General features: G+C 40.0%; 1 protein-coding gene across 7 annotated transcripts in view; it reads right to left on the bottom strand.

The window, feature by feature from the left end:
- The window catches only part of ECPAS (Ecm29 proteasome adaptor and scaffold), a 125,407-nt gene that overhangs the window by 12,901 nt on the left and 94,341 nt on the right, over nt 1–18,165 (bottom strand). For all 7 annotated transcript variants that reach the window (XM_077968343.1, XM_028834989.2, XM_015117110.3 and 4 more), the window contains 10 exons: nt 17,861–17,929; nt 16,088–16,205; nt 15,652–15,819; nt 11,434–11,513; nt 10,400–10,505; nt 9,599–9,646; nt 8,277–8,398; nt 3,703–3,853; nt 1,661–1,726; nt 228–317 (listed from right to left, as the gene is read on the bottom strand). In XM_077968343.1, the coding sequence (XP_077824469.1) occupies nt 228–317; nt 1,661–1,726; nt 3,703–3,853; nt 8,277–8,398; nt 9,599–9,646; nt 10,400–10,505; nt 11,434–11,513; nt 15,652–15,819; nt 16,088–16,205; nt 17,861–17,929 (1,018 nt within the window). The remainder of the gene's footprint in view (nt 1–227; nt 318–1,660; nt 1,727–3,702; nt 3,854–8,276; nt 8,399–9,598; nt 9,647–10,399; nt 10,506–11,433; nt 11,514–15,651; nt 15,820–16,087; nt 16,206–17,860; nt 17,930–18,165) is intronic.

Raw genomic sequence — 18,165 nt, 5'->3', positions numbered from 1 at the left:
ACATGGCACCCAGAGAACAGAAATGATTCCACTAAGTAAGTTAAGACAATACTTACTGGAACAGTTACATGTTTTCAGTTATCGGTGCAACCACAGAAATAAAATGGTTAGTGTATAATAATATTAGATTTTGTGGTAAAACATGAATTTCAAACATGATGGCTGTTATATCCTTATGGCCAAAACTAACGAAGATGCACATTTCTTCTTGTGAAAAGTACACTTACCTTAGTTCCAAGACCTACACCACTTCTGATCAGTTCACACAACCTAGGAACTAGCTCGCCCAGCACCGACACATCAAGATATTGCAGGCACTTTTGAAAAAGGACAAATATAAAGGTAAGCCTTGGCAAATAAGTCAGGACCACATCTTCAATTAAAAACTGCCCTTGTCAAACATGTACCCACTGGATTTGACACGAAGTTGAAAAATCACTGTTTGATTCTGCTCTAATTTCAATATTAAAACCACCACTGTACTACAAACAGAAAAATTATTCATCAGTGATTCAACACTAAAAACAAACCAAAAAATGAAAAACATCAATTTGCTAAAAAAGAAAATAATGGTTACTCAAGAATAAAGAATCTTTCCGAGCCTACTTCCTCTTTATCAATCCATGTTTAGTATAAAAAACCTAAACTAAAAATTGACCTTCTACAGTGGGCCTACCCTACCAAATCCCCTCTAATGAGTCAATTTCTTAGATGAATTTTCCTATAAATTGCTGGCTTTTATTTTTGAAAATGCAATTAACATGTTTTCTATTAATAATGAATATAACTAAATGGTATTCACTATTTCTATTTCTTTAAATTTTTATTTCCCCCCAATAATCCAACAAAGATACAACATTCTTAGACCAAATTTTGGTAACAGTCCCCCAACAGGTACTAAAACATAACTACTTCTCTTGTCCAGTTTAACGTAGTTTTTTGTACATTTCAATTTTTTTAGGGGTTGGATCTGTATCTTCAGAGTCCTGCTAAAGGTATAGATCTGCTTAGCAAACTAATTTCCAGTAAACACAATCATAGCTAACTAACCACTACCGGGAGTACACAACAGAGTAACTTTACCAAGACTCCAGGAACTTTAGAAATCAGAACCTGAGAGTGCCAAGCAGCTCTTTACTGCAAATGCCTTCCTATGACTAAAACAACATATCGACATTGCCCAATCTCTTCACCTACCTTTATGTTACCTACTTCATTAAATACCTCCAGCTTATAACTTTCCTAGTTCCTCCCAAAGATAACTATTAGGCACAGGCACAACTCTGAACCTTTCTAAATACACAGATCAAAAGACTACAGATGTAAATTTATACAGAGCTCTTAATATGTTGTTGTCCCTTGTAACACAAATTTGGACCGACTGTTTCTGGTATTTGGGGAACTATTTATTCCACTTAGTGACAGAGAAGAAAAGAGAAATATACTAAGAAAAAACTGGAGTCACAACAGCTGCTCGACTCATCCCAAAAGTCTCTACTTCATTTAACATAGCCTGAAGACTTTGAAGAATTACACTTTCTTTTTTTTTTTTTTTTTTTGGAGACAGAGTCTCGCTCTGTAGCCCAGGCTGGAGTGCAGTGGCCGGATCTCAGCTCACTGCATCAGGTAAGCAAACCCTCTCATTATTTAAGACACTCACCATGTTGATTGTTTCCATCATCGGAGAGGATTTGGCAGCACTAAGCCGAGCACTATCCATCGCAGCCTAAAGAACAGAAATTCAAGTCACTCGGCACATTCAATTAATTAGGAATAATCCACACACACACCATAAAAGACTTTCACTTCCAAATTACAGAACTTTAAAAAAAAAATAATCCATAGCTATAACAAAGGCACACATTAAGTCTAACTCTAATTTCTTTTGACCTATACTCAACAATTTACCAGGAGAAGCAGCACCTCACTACAGGCGAAAAATTCAGATAATAGTTAAGAAATTAGCATAGTATGGCTGTGGGCAAGTCATCCAGCCTTCTTGAGCCTGAGGTTCTCCATCCACTAAATAAAGGAACTGACTAAATAAATTTCTAAGGTTTTTAAAATTGTGTCTAAGCAGTAAAAAATTTTATACGGGTAGTTCTTTAACTTTGTAATCAACCTTCATATCTACAAAGGTATTTTAATCTAACAACTATGCTGAAGGAGAGGTTAATACTATCCAGATATGACAAAGGAGAAAAGTAAGTCATACACAAGTGACTTGCCTAGGGCTGCAAAGTTTAGACTAGAATTTATGTTTCCAAATTCTCAATGCTTAGTAAACATTCTATGGACACCCAGGAAGGGGCAAGTCTACTGCTGAAAGAGGGAAAAATAATGAATAAATAAGCAGCAGCAATATTAGAGGCAAAGGGTAAAGAGAGTAAGTTATTAGAGAAGTTTAGGCAAGTTAAAAAGCAAATGGTGAACAGAGGAAATATGTTGTATATAACAGTGTTTAATAGTTCTAATAAAAAAAGTAAATTAAAAAGTCAAATAGAAAAATAGGCATGGAATATAAACACAATCACAGAAGAAATATAAATGACTAATACGATATGAAAAGGCAATGGACAATGCTAGGAAAAGAGTGCAAATTAGAAAAATGAGATTCTTGTTATCAGATAAACATTATTCAACAGTGGCAAAGGTACGGAGAAAAAAGAACAATTAAAACCTTTGATGTTGCAAAACCTCTCCACCAAAAATTCAAAATCACCTCATGTAGAGCACTATGTATACATTAAAAAGAATGTGTATATATAGACATGATATTCTATTAATTTAAAAAACAAATCACATAACGACATTCACAGTCTGATACTATTTTTAAATTAGTATGTTTGCTTGGTTCGGTAGCCTATGATTAAAAAGGAATTTGAGAGAAGGCACAGGAAACTTCTGATAGCAGGTGCTTCTCAGGGAATGATACTGTGGTGATGGGGAGACCTCCTGTGGGATTACTTTCTATCCTTCTGTATTAACTTTTCACAATAAACATGTCTCATCTGCAGTTTTTAAAAATGACTGATCAGGCCGGGCGCGGTGGCTCACGCCTGTAATCCCAGCACTTTGGGAGGCCGAGGCGGGCAGATCACGAGGTCAGGAGATCGAGACCATCCTGGCTAACACGGTGAAACCCCGTCTCTACCAAAAATACAAAAACATCAGCTGGGCGTGGTGGTGCATGCCTGTAATCCTAGCTACTCGGGAGGCTGAGGCAGGAGAACTGCTTGAACCCGGGAGGCAGAGGTTGTAGTGAGCTGAGATGGCACCACTGCACTCCAGCCTGGGTGACAGGGCAAGACTCCGTCTCCAAAAAAAAAAAAAAAAGACTTTGATCAGAGACTAGGTGACTCCATTACACCTACAAAGCAGAATGATTTTGAGATATGCCAAAGTCTAGGTGCAAATACTCTTTGCTTACAGGGCGAGGGAGTCCATGGAAGGACTCTGAAGGTATAGATCCAAGCCCCCCCAAAATTGAAATGTACAAAAAACTATGTTAAACAAATGTTAATTCATTTTTTAGATAGAAGTGTCAGTTTTCATCCAATTCACAAAACAGTGTATGAGCTGACAACCTCTCTCCAAAAAATAGTAAAACACTGCATGTGGTGAGACAGGGTGAGTTCTGGTAAGAGTAGTGACAATGTCATTCAAATGAACCTTGGTATCTTAACAGGGCTCTCCACTCACCTTTTCTTGCTCTGTTGCCCGGAGGCTCAAATAATTGAGAACTTGGGGCTCCAATACACTCAAGGACTCTAGCAGAGCTGGAATGAGTTTTGGTGCATGTGGTTTCAACATGGCTCCCGCACTTTTGCTGATCTTCACAAGGGTGTTAATGCTACAAACATATGGAACACAACTCCTGAGTCCTTTTAACAAAAGTGAGAAGACCTACAAATCTCACCATGAGGCTGTTCTGCAGTTCACTGCATTAAAGCATATTGTCACATGGTTACAGAGCCTGGTCTTGGCATTTTGTTTAACTTTTATTAAAGAAACTTTCAAGCATATATAGAGGTAGAAAGAATGACAAAGTAGGAAAAGCCTACCTTCATTAATAGTAGGAATGAAATTCCATGTATTATTTATAGTAGGAATTTATATTTATGGTGAAATTTTATGGTAGGAATTTATAGTAGACATGAAATTCTATGTATTCTCCACCCAGTTCAACAATTAGCAACATTTGACCAATTTTGTTTCATTTATGCCTCCTCCAAACATACAGCCGCCATTCCCCCGCCACTGTATTACAGTTATGTGCTGCATGAGACATTTCAGTCAACAACAGCAGACCACAATGTCCAGCAGTGGTTCCATAAGATCATACAGGAATACCCTGGGGATATTGCAGGTTCTGTTTCAGACCACCACAATAAAGAAAGCCACATGAATTTGCTAGCTTACCAGTGCATATAAAAGTTTTGTTTACACTATATTGCAGTCTATTAAGTGTGCAATAGCATTATATCTAAAAGTACATTAGTTAACTTTAAAATATCTTAGTTACTGATCATCTCAGCTTTCAGCAAGTCATTATCTTTTTGCTGGTGGAGGGTCTTACCTCAATGGTGATGGCTACTGACTGGTGGTGATTGCTGAATGCTGGGGTGGCTGTCATAATTTCTTAAAGTAAGTCAACAATGAAGTTTGCTGTATCAATCAACTCCTCCTTTCACAAAATATTTCTTTGTAGCATGAGACGCAGTTTGATAGCATTTTACCCACATTAGAACGTCTTTCAAAGTTGGAGTCAATCCTCTCCAACCCTGTTGCTGCTTTATCAACTAAGTTTATGAAATATTCTAAATCCTTTGTGGTCATTTTAACGATGTTCACAGAATAGTCACCAGGAGTAGCTTGCATCTCAAGAAACCACTTTCTTTGCTCATCGAGATAAGAAGCAACTCCTCTTCTGTTCAAGTTTCATCAGGAGATTGCAACAATTTAGTCACATCTTCAGGCCCCACTTCTAATTCTAGTTTTCTTACTATTTCCACCATGTATGCAGTGACTTCCTCCACTGACATCTTGAACTCCTCAAAGTTACCCATGAAAGTTGGAATCAACTTTTTCCGAACTCCTATTAATGACATTTTGACCTCCTCCCATGAATCATGAATGTTCTTAACCTACAATGATAAACCCTTTCCAGAAGGTTTTCAATTTACTTTGCCCAGATCCATCAGAGGAATCACTAACAATGGCAGCTCTAGCCTTACAAAATATACTTCTTGAATAGTAAGACTTGAAAGTTGAAATTACACCTTGATCCATGGGCTTCGGAATGGATGTTACGTTAACAGCCATGAAAACATTCATTTCCTTGTACCTCTCTATCAGAGCTCTTGGGTGAGCAGGCACATTGTCAATGAGCAGTAATATTTTGAAAGGAATATTTGTTTTTTGTTTTTTTTGTTTGGTTGGTTTTTTCTTTTTTCTTTTTTTTTTTTTTTTGAGCAGTAGACTTCAACAGTGGACTAAAAATACTCAGTAAACCATGCTGTAACAGATAAGCTGTAATCCAGACTGTGTTGTTCCATTTCTAGATCACAGAGCAGATTTAGCAGAATTCTTACGGCTTTAGGATTTTTCAGAATGGTAAATGAGCTCTGGCTTCAACTTAGTCACCAGCTCCATTAGCCCCTAACAAGACAGTTGGCCTGGCCTTTGAAGCGTTGCAGCCAGGCACTGACTTCTCTCTAGCTATGAAACTCCTACAAGGTATCTTTTGCCAACAGAAGGCTGTTTCATCTCCATTGAAAATCTGTTGTTGAGTGTAGACATCTTTATCAGTGATCGTAGCTAGATCTTCTGGGTAATCTGCCGCAGCTTCTATATCAGCAATTGCTGCTTCACCTTGCATCTTTATGTTACGAAGACAGCTTCTTTCCTTAAACCTCATGAACCAACCTGTGCTAGCTTCCAACTTTTCTTCTGCACCTTCCTTACTTCTCTTAGACTTCACAGAATTGAAGAGTTAGGGCCTTGCTCTGGATTAGGCTTTGGCTGAAGGGAATTTTGTGGCTGATTTGATCTTCTATCCAGAATATTCAAACTTTCTCCCTGTTAGCAAAAGGCTGTTTTGCTTTCTTATCATTTGTGTGTTGGCTGACATAGCACTTTAAACTTCCTTTAAGAACATTTCCTTTACATTCCCAACTTGGCTGTTTGGCACAAGAGGCCTAGCTTTCAGTCTATCTCAGCTTTCAACATTCCTTCCTCACTAAGCTTAATCATTTCTAGCTTTCTATTTAAAGTGAGAGACAGGCAACTCTTCCCTTCATTTAGACAGAGGGCATTGTGGGGTTATTAATTAGCCAATTCCAATATTGTTGTGTCTCAGGGAGTAAGACACTTGAGAAGTGGGAGAGAGATGGGGAACAGCTGTTCAGTGGAGCAATCAGGACACACACAACATTGATCAATTAAGTTCACCATCTTAAATGTGTGTAGTTCATACAACTCCAAAACAATTACAAAAGTAACATCAAACATCACTGATCACAGACCACCAAAACAGATATAACAATAATGCAAAGTATGAAATACTGTTAAGAATTACCAAAATGTGACATAGACATGAAGTGAACAGATTTGTGGCAACCCTGCATCAAGCAATCTAACTGTACCATTTTTCCAACTTCATGTTAATGTTTGCACACCCATGAAATCACCTAATGACACATCTCAGAAGTATCCTATTCACTAAGTGACGCGTGACTGCATTGGAAAGCATATCCCTTAACTAAACTTCACTATGAATATCTAAAAGACAAAGGTTCTTTATTATAATCATAATACCATTTTCACACTTTAAAAATATTAATGATTTTTCCATATCAAGTATCCAAATTTCTCTGTTTCATTAGCTTCTTAAACAGTTGGCATGCTAGAATCAGGATCCAAGCCCACTTATACATTGCAATCTACTGCATTTCCTAATTTTTTTAACAGTCTCCACTCTCCTCTTTTTTTCTTATTTGTCCTCGACTGTATTCCAGTCAGGTCATTTAACATGTTCCTCTCTCCCCTGTACAGATCTACAGGCTAAACTGAGTCCACATTCAATTTTGTAAACACACACACACACACACACACACACACAGAATCCTTCCTAGGCAATGCTGTGTGTGTCCTATTCCATCACATCACGATGCACTGGTTGTCTTTTTGTGCTGTGAGGAGTGATTGGTAAGTTCAGGTCTGGTTGCCCTGAATCATTATAAAGTTCTCGTCAGCCATTCACCCAGTGGATTTAGGGGCATCTAATGATCACTACTTAGATTTTACTGAGCAGAGCAAAAAGTGATACTTTTTTGTGTGTGTATGAGATGGAGTTTCACTCTTGTTGCCCAGGCTGGAGTGCAATGGTGCGATCTGAGCTTACCACAACCTCCGCCTCCCAGGTTCAAGCTATTCTCCTGCCTCAGCCTCCCAAGTAGCTGGGATTACATGCATGCGCCACCACACCTGGCTAATTTTTTTTGTATTTTTAGCAGAGACAGGGTTTCTCCATGTTGGCCAGGTTGGTCTCGAACTCCTGACCTCAGGTGATCTGCCCACCTCGGCCTCCCAAAGTGCTGGGATTACAGGCATGAGCCACCGTGCCCAGCCAAAGTGATACTCTTAGTTGCATCTGCCTTTGCAGTTGTTAGGTGAGTCCTTCTAAAAAAAACTTTCTCTCATCAACTATCTACTTGCCATGAAATACTGCTGGCACTATTATTAGTAATTTGTTCTACTTTTAAGAGTGAAATAAAAATGGAACAGATAAAGTTCCTAGACAGCACTGTAGTTTAAAAACAAACAAAACATACAAACTAGAATCCTACACTATTGGTTTTAACTTAAAGTAGCCATATATTATATCTAAAAGTGTAAGTACATTTTTTTGAATATTTTATCATTGCAGGGGGTAAACAGCTTGTCTTAAATCTAATAATGTGTGAAATATTACTAAATATTATCATGAACCAGCACGCTCCTGAGGACCTGCAGTGTAACAGGAAGATGTGCTTGTTGGGAGCAGAGGCTGATGACAACAGAAAAACATGCTTGACTCAGAATGCTGGGCAAAAGCAAGGTCTCACGAGAATGTTTCTGTGAAAATATTCTGTCTCACAAGTTTTCACAAATGACCCAAGGGTCATTCTCCTAAACCTCTTTCTCCATTATTTTCCAGAATCTAACCTTGAAAGAAACACGATTTCTAGGAACTGAGCAAATCCAATACATTCATTTCATCAACGGATGCACACCTGAGGGCTCGAACTTCCGTCACGGGGCTCATCATTCCTTTGTCCAGAAGGCAAGGCAGAAGGGCAGCGATGGTTCTCTGGCCAGCTGCTCCTTTGGCAGGGTCACACATTTTCACACAGACCTCACATACAAAGAGCATGGACGTTAGTGAAAGTGACCGCTCATCCAATAAAGCATTCATCTGACAAAAGACTTTCTACTTCACATATCTACAGAGAAGAATAAGTGAATCTACTTTCTCTGACACTACAGAGACACAGAGGAATGAGATCTGAGATTGAGTCTTAGGTCTGCCGAGAACTAAACAGAAAATCTAGTAATACATTTCACTGTCTAAGCACTGGTCCTCCAATTTGTGAAATACAGAACAAAATAGATGATGATCAAATGAGAAAATATGTAAGAAAGCACTCTAAAGAAGGTTTAGGGCTGGGTGCAGTAGCTCACACCTATAAACTCAACACTTCGGGAGGCCAAGGCAGGCGCATTGCTTGAGCCCAGAAGTTTGAGACCAGCCTGGGCAACATGAAGAGACCCTGTCTCTACAAAAAATATGAAAAATTAGCCAGTCATGGTGGCATACACCTGTGGTCCCAGCTCTCCAGGACGCTGAGGTGGGAGGATCACCTGAGCCCGAGAGGTCGAGACTGCAGTGAGTTGTGATCACAGCACTGCATACCAGCCTGGGTAACAGAGTGAGACCTTGTCTCCAAAAAACAAAAAAAAATTAAAAAAAAAAATTAAAGAAGTTTCGAAGTGTTATCATCATCATCATCATCATCATCATCATCATCAGTAACGTCAGGTCACACACAATATAGTGGTCAAGATCACACCTGAAACAAGAAAACACCTATATTTAAAACCTGGTTTTACTATTTCTGTGACCTATGGCAAGGTTTGTGCAACTAGAATGTAAAGTTCCTGATATATCACAAAATCAAGTTCAAGTGGGAGATAATTTAGTTTCAAAAAGCTTTCCAACCTCACAGATATGAAAGGTAGCTTTATATGTAAACATAGCAAAAGCAAGAGAAAAGACAGGTGTTGCTTGATCTGAGTGACGTGCTCTTCAGGGTTAAGTCAAAGTTTTATCTTAATTTCACCATTTAAAGAGACCACAAGTATACTCTGTTCAACATACCAGCATTACAGTGTTTACAGCACTCACTTTCTCATTCATTCTAAGAGTAGTGAACTACAACAGGAAGCCAATTATACTGCAACTACATGTCACTTCCTATGACAGTAAGTAAATCATTGTCATGGTCACCCAGAACTCTGCCCCACTCCATTCCCAATTTAAGATAGGAGTTTTCACCTTGCTCAGAGTTTTCAGAGCTAGTTCTGCTGCTTTTCGTACAGATTCCTAAAAATGACAAAAGTGTGAGATCATACAAGTTAGAGAGTTTCACTATAATCTACTCTACAATTTGCAATTTAATTGCCTCAGAGCCTATAGAGATTGGTGGAAAATCTTACATTTCATATTAGGTTAAAAAAAATTGGTATCTCATTAGACTCCCTGCCCATCAAGGAACACATTACCATGCCATACTACTAATTTTTCAACATTAACTGTAACCTATTTTGACCTTAATAAATTTAGCCATTAACAGTTGAGAAACTAAATGTATTATAAAAGTAAATACGTAAAGATCTATGTGAGAATTCTGAAACACTTAAAATCCTCCAATAAATAAAAAAGAAAGGTAAAACTGAAGTGCCTAATTTTAATAGTAAAATATCAAAAATACCTAAAATTAAGATTGCCCAAGAAAAATTCAGAGGAATTGGTCACATTATTTGAGAATAATTAAACCCATTTACAGAACTGATCAAAATACTGTTACTATATTCAAAACTGTTATTTGTCCCTAATCCAACAGAATCATGTGATCTCTACTGAAAGAAGGTATACAGCCACCTTTTTTTCAAGTCTATTTAATTTAGATCTAAGGATACCCAACCTTGCAACTTCACAGACACATTAAGACCGAAACTTTGGGGGAAAACATTGGTCTCTACCTGGAAATGGAATTTTGACATATACAACGTAAATATTTTAATAATTCCAATTTAACTTTTTGTATGTATAAATGCTGATTTATTTCTATAATACCTTGATATCATCTTGTACTCTAAAAAGCGTTTCCCAAATTTCTGGAAGTTTATCAATGATGTCATCTAAGGGTCTTCCTCTCAATAAATCATTCAAAGCTAAACAGCTGAAAATTAAAATTTCATTTCAACATATGAAGAAGAAGGTCAGTATTTTACTATGAAACGTTTACACTAAAAAAGAAAACAGATTCTGCCTCTAATTCGAGTTCTCATCCCCTCACCCCAAAACAGCAATGACTTCTCTCCAGGTCCCTCAAATATACCATATATATATAGAATTTACAAGTATAAAATGTTTGTTTCCCACAACTACAATACAATCCCTTTGAGATGACACATCGTTTTTTATTCACCAGTGTGCCCCCAGGGCCTAGCACACTGCCACGTACATAATGGGCACTGAATGAATGTAATTTGTATACAGAAATTCTAACCTATAAAGTCATGACAGTACAAAAATATATCTCGGTATCTAACAATTTAACAGGTAATCTTCAACTTCTTTGATTTCATACTTATATAAACTATGACAATTTAGGAAAATCTTTAACCAAAGCTTAAATAGTTAAAGAAAAATAACTACCTAATGTAGCCAACAAGAAATATGCTTTTTAGTAGTTTTTTGTTTTGTTTTGTTTCGAGACAGAGTCTCACTCTGTCGCCCAGGCTAGAGTGCAGTGGCGCGATCTCGGCTCACTGCAACCTCTGCCTCCTGGGGTCAAACGATTCTCCTGCCTCAGTCTCCCGAGTAGCTGGGATTACAGGCACGCCACTGGGCCCAGCTGATGTTTGTATTTTTAGTAGAGACGGGGTTTCACCATGTTGCCCATGCTGGTCTTGAACTCCTCATCTCAGGTGATCCACCCACCTCGGCCTCCCCAAATGCCAGGATCACAGGTGTGAGCCACCACACCCGGCCAGCTTTTTAGTAGTTTTAATTTATTCCTTTTGCACAAAGTATAAAACCTGGAAATTCTGAAGGGAAAAAAATTCGGTTTTATTTGACTAAACTTATATTCCTAAAAATAGTACCTGGATTCTCGAACTCGCCACATATTGCTTGTAAGGTTCTTAACCAAATCTTGAAGAATTTCTTTCAAATATTTATCCACCTAAGGAAAGCAAAAGGATAAAATTTAAAATGCAAAATCCATCAATAATCAAATTATTCAACTCTTAACCACACTGGTTAACCACATGTAACCCACACTGCCCATGTTTCTGTATTTTACAGCCTCCATGTCTCTCTAGGCCACTCAGCCCACAAACCTCTTCCCACTTTTGGTCGCTATAAAGCTGCCAGGTGATCATTCTAAAATGTACATTTGATGCTCTTATTTTCCTCAGTGCATAAGAATGAAGTCCAATCACGCGGGCTTCACACAAAGTGCACACAAAGCCTTCCATGACTCATCCAGACCCAAAAGTACCATATTCTGTCTCACCTCCATTCCTTGGCACATGCCACCTCTACCTACAATCCCCTTCCCAGGTCCTAATTGCTTGGCTAACTCCTACTTGTCCCTCAAGGTTCATATTAGCCGTTCTTTCTCAGAGAAGACTGGCTTGGGTACTCTCCTCTCTGCTCCCGTAGCACCTTCTGAAGGAGCATCACACAAAACCATTCAATAACTGCACTGTTCCACTATACTGGAGACCCTCAAGGGGGTCAGGTGCAGTTACTGCACAGGACAGTGGAGTTACTGAGGGACAGAGTCTCACATCATCAGTGCAGTTACCGAGGGACAGAGTCTCACTCATCATCAGTGCAGTTACTGAGGGAAAGAGTCTCACTCATCATCAGTGCAGTTACTGAGGGACACAGTCTCATCATCAGTGCAGTTACTGAGGGACAGAGTCTCACTCATCATCAGTGCAGTTACTGAGGGACAGAGTCTCATCATCAGTGCAGTTACTGAGGGACAGAGTCTCATCATCAGTGCAGTTACTGAGGGACACAGTCTCATCATCATCAGTGCAGTTACTGAGGGACACAGTCTCATCATCAGTGCAGTTACTGAGGGACACAGTCTCATCATCAGTGCAGTTACGGAGGGACACAGTCTCATCATCAGTGCAGTTACGGAGGGACAGAGTCTCACTCATCATCAGTGCAGTTATTGAGGGACACAGTCTCATCATCATCAGTGCAGTTACTGAGGGACAGAGTCTCACTCATCATCAGTGCAGTTACTGAGGGACACAGTCTCATCATCAGTGCAGTTACGGAGGGACACAGTCTCATCATCAGTGCAGTTACTGAGGGACAGGGTCTCATCATCATCAGTGCAGTTATTGAGGGACACAGTCTCATCATCAGTGCAGTTACTGAGGTACACAGTCTCACTCATCATCAGTGCAGTTACTGAGGGACAGAGTCTCACTCATCATCAGTGCAGTTACTGAGGGACAGAGTCTCACTCATCATCAGTGCAGTTACTGAGGGACAGAGTCTCATCATCAGTGCAGTTACTGAGGGACACAGTCTCATCATCATCAGTGGAGTTACTGAGGGACACAGTCTCATCATCAGTGCAGTTACTGAGGGACACAGTCTCATCATCAGTGCAGTTACGGAGGGACACAGTCTCATCATCAGTGCAGTTACTGAGGGACAGAGTCTCATCATCATCAGTGCAGTTATTGAGGGACACAGTCTCATCATCAGTGCAGTTACTGAGGTACACAGTCTCACTCATCATCAGTGCAGTTACTGAGGGACAGAGTCTCACTCATCATCAGTGCAGTTACTGAGGGACAGAGTCTCACTCATCATCAGTGCAGTTACTGAGGGACACAGTCTCATCATCAGTGCAGTTACTGAGGGACAGAGTCTCACTCATCATCAGTGCAGTTACTGAGGGACAGAGTCTCATCATCATCAGTGCAGTTATTGAGGGACACAGTCTCATCATCAGTGCAGTTACGGAGGGACAGAGTCTCACTCATCATCAGTGCAGTTACTGAGGGAAAGAGTCTCACTCATCATCAGTGCAGTTACTGAGGGAAAGAGTCTCACTCATCATCAGTGCAGTTACTGAGGGACAGTGTCTCACTCATCATCAGTGCAGTTACTGAGGGACAGAGTCTCATCATCATCAGTGCAGTTACTGAGGGACACAGTCTCATCATCATCAGTGCAGTTACTGAGGGACACAGTCTCATCATCAGTGCAGTTACTGAGGGACAGAGTCTCACTCATCATCAGTGCAGTTATTGAGGGACACAGTGTCATCATCAGTGCAGTTACTGAGGGACAGAGTCTCACTCATCATCAGTGCAGTTACTGAGGGACAGAGTCTCACTCATCATCAGTGCAGTTACTGAGGGAAAGAGTCTCACTCATCAGTGCAGTTACTGAGGGACAGAGTCTCACTCATCATCAGTGCAGTTACTGAGGGACAGAGTCTCACTCATCATCAGTGCAGTTACTGAGGGACAGAGTCTCACTCATCATCAGTGCAGTTACTGAGGGACAGAGTCTCACTCATCATCAGTGCAGTTAGTTGAGGGACAGAATCTCACTCATCATCAGTGCAGTTACTGAGGGGCACAGTCTCATCATCAGTGCAGTTAGTTGAGGGACAGTGTCTCACTCATTATCAGTGCAGTTATTGAGGGACAGTGTCTTACTCATCTTTTTATCCCCAGTACCTTACCCAGTGCCTGGTTCATGACTGTTCAGAATGAAAGATGAGTTTTACTTTTTAAGCCTCTGTGCTGTTTTGATATACACTTAGCAACTTGGTAATAATGAGAAAATAATGGTAGAATCACTTTTATACCAATGCTGACATTCTCAAAAATTTATGGCTTTTCCACTTTTATAGGTAGGAAAGGTTTTGTTATCCTTACTTACATGTAAGAAAACCAAGACAAAGAGGTAAATAACAAACTGATGTCCTCCTATGTCTGCTTCTCTCAACATTCTCCATGGATGATCTCATCCACACTTGTGGCTTAATCCTTTCACTCACAGAGATGACACTCATGTCTCAAGGGTCTAGGCCTGTATCCTGAGCTCAGACCTACAAAGCCCATTGGCCTATTAGATCTTGGCTGACCCAGAAGTGCCACATGTTCTCCTGGAGCAAGCAAAACTCACTGAGTCTTCAAAGCTGAACCCTCAAGTACCTACCACCATGAATAGAAACATATTCAGCCTAGTACCAGACAGGTGAGACAGGAAGGGGCCACATTACGGGCAGGGACTTGTAAGATATAGTAAGGATCATGGAATTTATTTAAAGTGAGGCTGTAAAGCTACTAAAGGATCTTAATCCAAAATGGCACAATCTAATTTTCATTTTTAAAAATCACTTTTGCTACTATGTAGATAATTAAATGAAGAAAGGCAAAGAGGAAAAAAAAAGACGATGATGACCTGTTCATCGGGAAAGAATTAGGGAAAGAAGAGAGTGGATTCAAGGAATACTTTGGAAGCAGAATCAACAGAATTTGCTACTAGATTCAATTGGGGGTAGTGGTGAGACACAGCCCAAAATAAAGTATGACACCAAGTTTTCTGGCTTGGGCAAATAGGTGAACAGTGAGAATAGAGGGGGAAGGTTATTTTTTAAGTCCTATTCTGGGCACGTTGGGTTTATGGTATTCTGAAACAACACTGAAGTGAAAATGTCAAGTAAACAGTTACATATACAAGTCTAAAGTGCAAGTGACATCTGGACCAAAACTATAAGATTGGGAACTTTCACAATAAAGATGACATTTATATGCCTTGGAACTGATTGATACAGAGAAAGCTCAGAGAACAAAAAGATACTCAGAGACAAGCCCTGAGAAATCTTAGTATCTAAAAGTGGGATGGAACATGATTAACAGCCAGATGAGAGGACACCAACAGAGAAAACAAAATGGCAACTGCCTGCTTCCATGTATGTCTCCCCACCTAACTGAATTCGCTGGAGGTGGGGCCACAACCCACTCTCCACTGCGTCAATCATCCCTCTCCACGTTTACTATTCCATTCGTGTGAATATATGATCATTTCCTTAACCATCTTCCCAGCGGACATTTAGATGGTTTCCATTTTGGAGATTTTAATAAATGTTGCCATACACATCTTTGATACCTTGAAAGTAGGAAGAAAGCATGGAATGAAAGACAATTTGCTTGTTTAAACAAGTAAGTATAAAAAGTAGAAAGGAAGATGGGCACTGGGTTTAAATCCCATGCATGACCTTGGACAATCTACAGTGTTTTCCTAACACACGGTTCACAGACACTTACCATGGATTTGTCAGTGACCAACGCATTCCAAATACTTGTCATGGCCTGTCGAATGCCAAGGTTGGGATCAAACTGGTAACGATAAAGTCGAGGAACTAGCTGAGGCAGAAAAGGAGCCAGCTGCTCTCCAGCTCTGGTAGCAATTACATTAAAACCAAAAGCAGCACCCTAAAAATAATAATAGGCTGAAGTGACTCAGATGCACCCATTATAGTAAAATATTAACACAGCAAAAAATTCTCCCTCCCAAACTTATGCCTAAATACAGCCTGATTTATTGGGCTTTCCAATCAATAGTAGCTATGCGGGGTTCAGCTTTCTCATCAGGCACATACTTTCACAAAATGCACTGTATATCATTTGCCACTGTCTGCCAATGTAGCATGTTTGGTTTGCAGGAAAAAATAATAATAATTGTCCAGTGATAGCAACTTACCTTCCTAGAGTTCCACATTGCATGATGGTTGGCTAAATTCATAAATTTATACACCAGATCTGGCTGGCTAAGATCACTTGCCAGAGAACAAAGTTCCTTGTAGGTAGAAAGGCCCTGACTTGGAAACAAAGAAAAAGAGGTAGGCAATAATATACTTCTCTCTCTCCAGCCTAAAAAATTACATCATCAATATTACTAGGACATATTAAAATCAAATTTTCACTCAGTTTCTAATATTGAGTTATCTTATCACCATGGAGACAGAAAACAGGTTGGGAAGAATATAAAAAGTCACCTAATTCAACTATCAGCAATTCCTAAGCTCCTCTACATTGCTGCTGATAAATGACCTAAATGCACCTCTAAGTCCATAGAAGTGGTCCCCTCACCACCTGGGGATGCAACTCATTAATTCTCCATTATGTTATGCATAATCTCACATGATCATAAGAGAGTCATGTGAAGACGACATCTGTCTTCCCTAAGTCTTTTCTAAGCTAGACCACTCTAACCCTGATTAACTTGAGTCTTGTTAACTTTCCTCTGAACAAATATATCTAATCGTTTTATGTTATTTTGTAAAATGTAAGCACTTTTTTAAAAACTTAGAAGGAGTCTACAAGGAGAATAAGTAGAATGAAAACAACTTTTGATGTGATAACAGTGTACTGTAGGGGAACGTCAACGACAGAACAAACTGCAGCTTTCTCCAGTTGCAGACAACAATGAAGCAGGCTCGTGTGGGACACCACAGCAAGGCCCTGCAACCAGCAAAGATTTGCCTAACGATCCACAGAAATAAAGCATGATAAAATAAAGGAGGTCAAGCTCAAGAAATTTATTTTAAATGCTAAAGTAGTGACCTCTAAGATAAAGAATTACACCCACCCAAAAACAAGTGGCAGTGGGTGCGCCTAGCTACGCTTCCAGTGTTCCGCAGGACTCAGCTGCCTGAGAGCTGACCTCTTGGCCTAGTCAGTCTTCCCCAACTGCCCTGAGAGCCCAACATCATGGGCTCCCATGCAGCAGCCCACCACCAATGGCTGGTCACTGAGGGGACATAAAGGGCCAGGCTTCATGCCTCAAAGCAGAACAACTCCGAAAGGCCACCCACGCCAGCTCAGAGCTCCTCAAGAGGCTGGTATCCACTGAAACGATGGCAGCAGTTCAGCCTTCCCTCAGTCATAGGTCCTATCCTGCTTCCTCATGTCCCCACAGTGATCCCTAGAGCACTCCCCAGTAAATTTTCCACACAGAAATTTCTATCTCAGAGTTTGTTTCCCAGGACACTCATTAAGACATCAGCCTGCAAGGCGCGGTGGCTCACACCTGTAATCCCAGAACTTTGGGAGGCCAAGGTGGGTGAATCACTTGAGGTCAGGAGTTCGACAGCAGCCTGACCATCATGGTGAAACCCCCATCTCTAATAAAACACAAAAATTAGGCGTGGTGGCAGGCACCTGTAATCTCAGTTACTTAGGAGGCTGAGGTAGGAGAATCGCTTGAACGCAGGAAGGGGAGGTTGTAGTGAGCCAAGATTAAGCCACTGCACTCCAGCCTGGGCAACAAGAGTGAGGCTCCATCTCAAAAAAAAAAAAAAAAAAAAAAGACATCAGTCTTTTTTCCATATAAGTTTTCTTCTTCCACCAATAGATAACATTTCCTAAGCGGGTGAAAATCAACTTCATCACTGCTGTATTTACCAGACTAATAAACACACATATATATATATATTTAAAGATGTTTACCATTCAATGGATTTAGCGTACTTACCCATCTGGCGTTTTGCCAAGAGCTCCCCCTTGAAATACCACTGTCTCTCCAGAAACTTCATGTTTAACTCTAAACCAAAATAAGAATTTCAATAAGCTTCAAGCTTTTCACACCAACATTCAACTAGCCAATGCAATTCATTTACAAAGTGATAAAACTTCCTATCAAGCATTTACTGTGCATAAGATATAAAAGTCTTTTCCGGTCGAGTGCGGTGGCTCATGCCTGTAATCTCAGCACTTTGGGGGGCCAAGGTGGGCAGATCACTAGGTCAGGAGTTCGAGGCCATCCTGGCTAATACAGTG

The sequence above is a fragment of the Macaca mulatta genome, chromosome 15 (genome assembly GCF_049350105.2).
Source record: "Macaca mulatta isolate MMU2019108-1 chromosome 15, T2T-MMU8v2.0, whole genome shotgun sequence".
Lineage (NCBI taxonomy): Eukaryota > Metazoa > Chordata > Mammalia > Primates > Cercopithecidae > Macaca > Macaca mulatta.
Note: the sequence above shows the minus strand (reverse complement) of the source record. Positions and strands in the feature narration are given on the sequence as shown.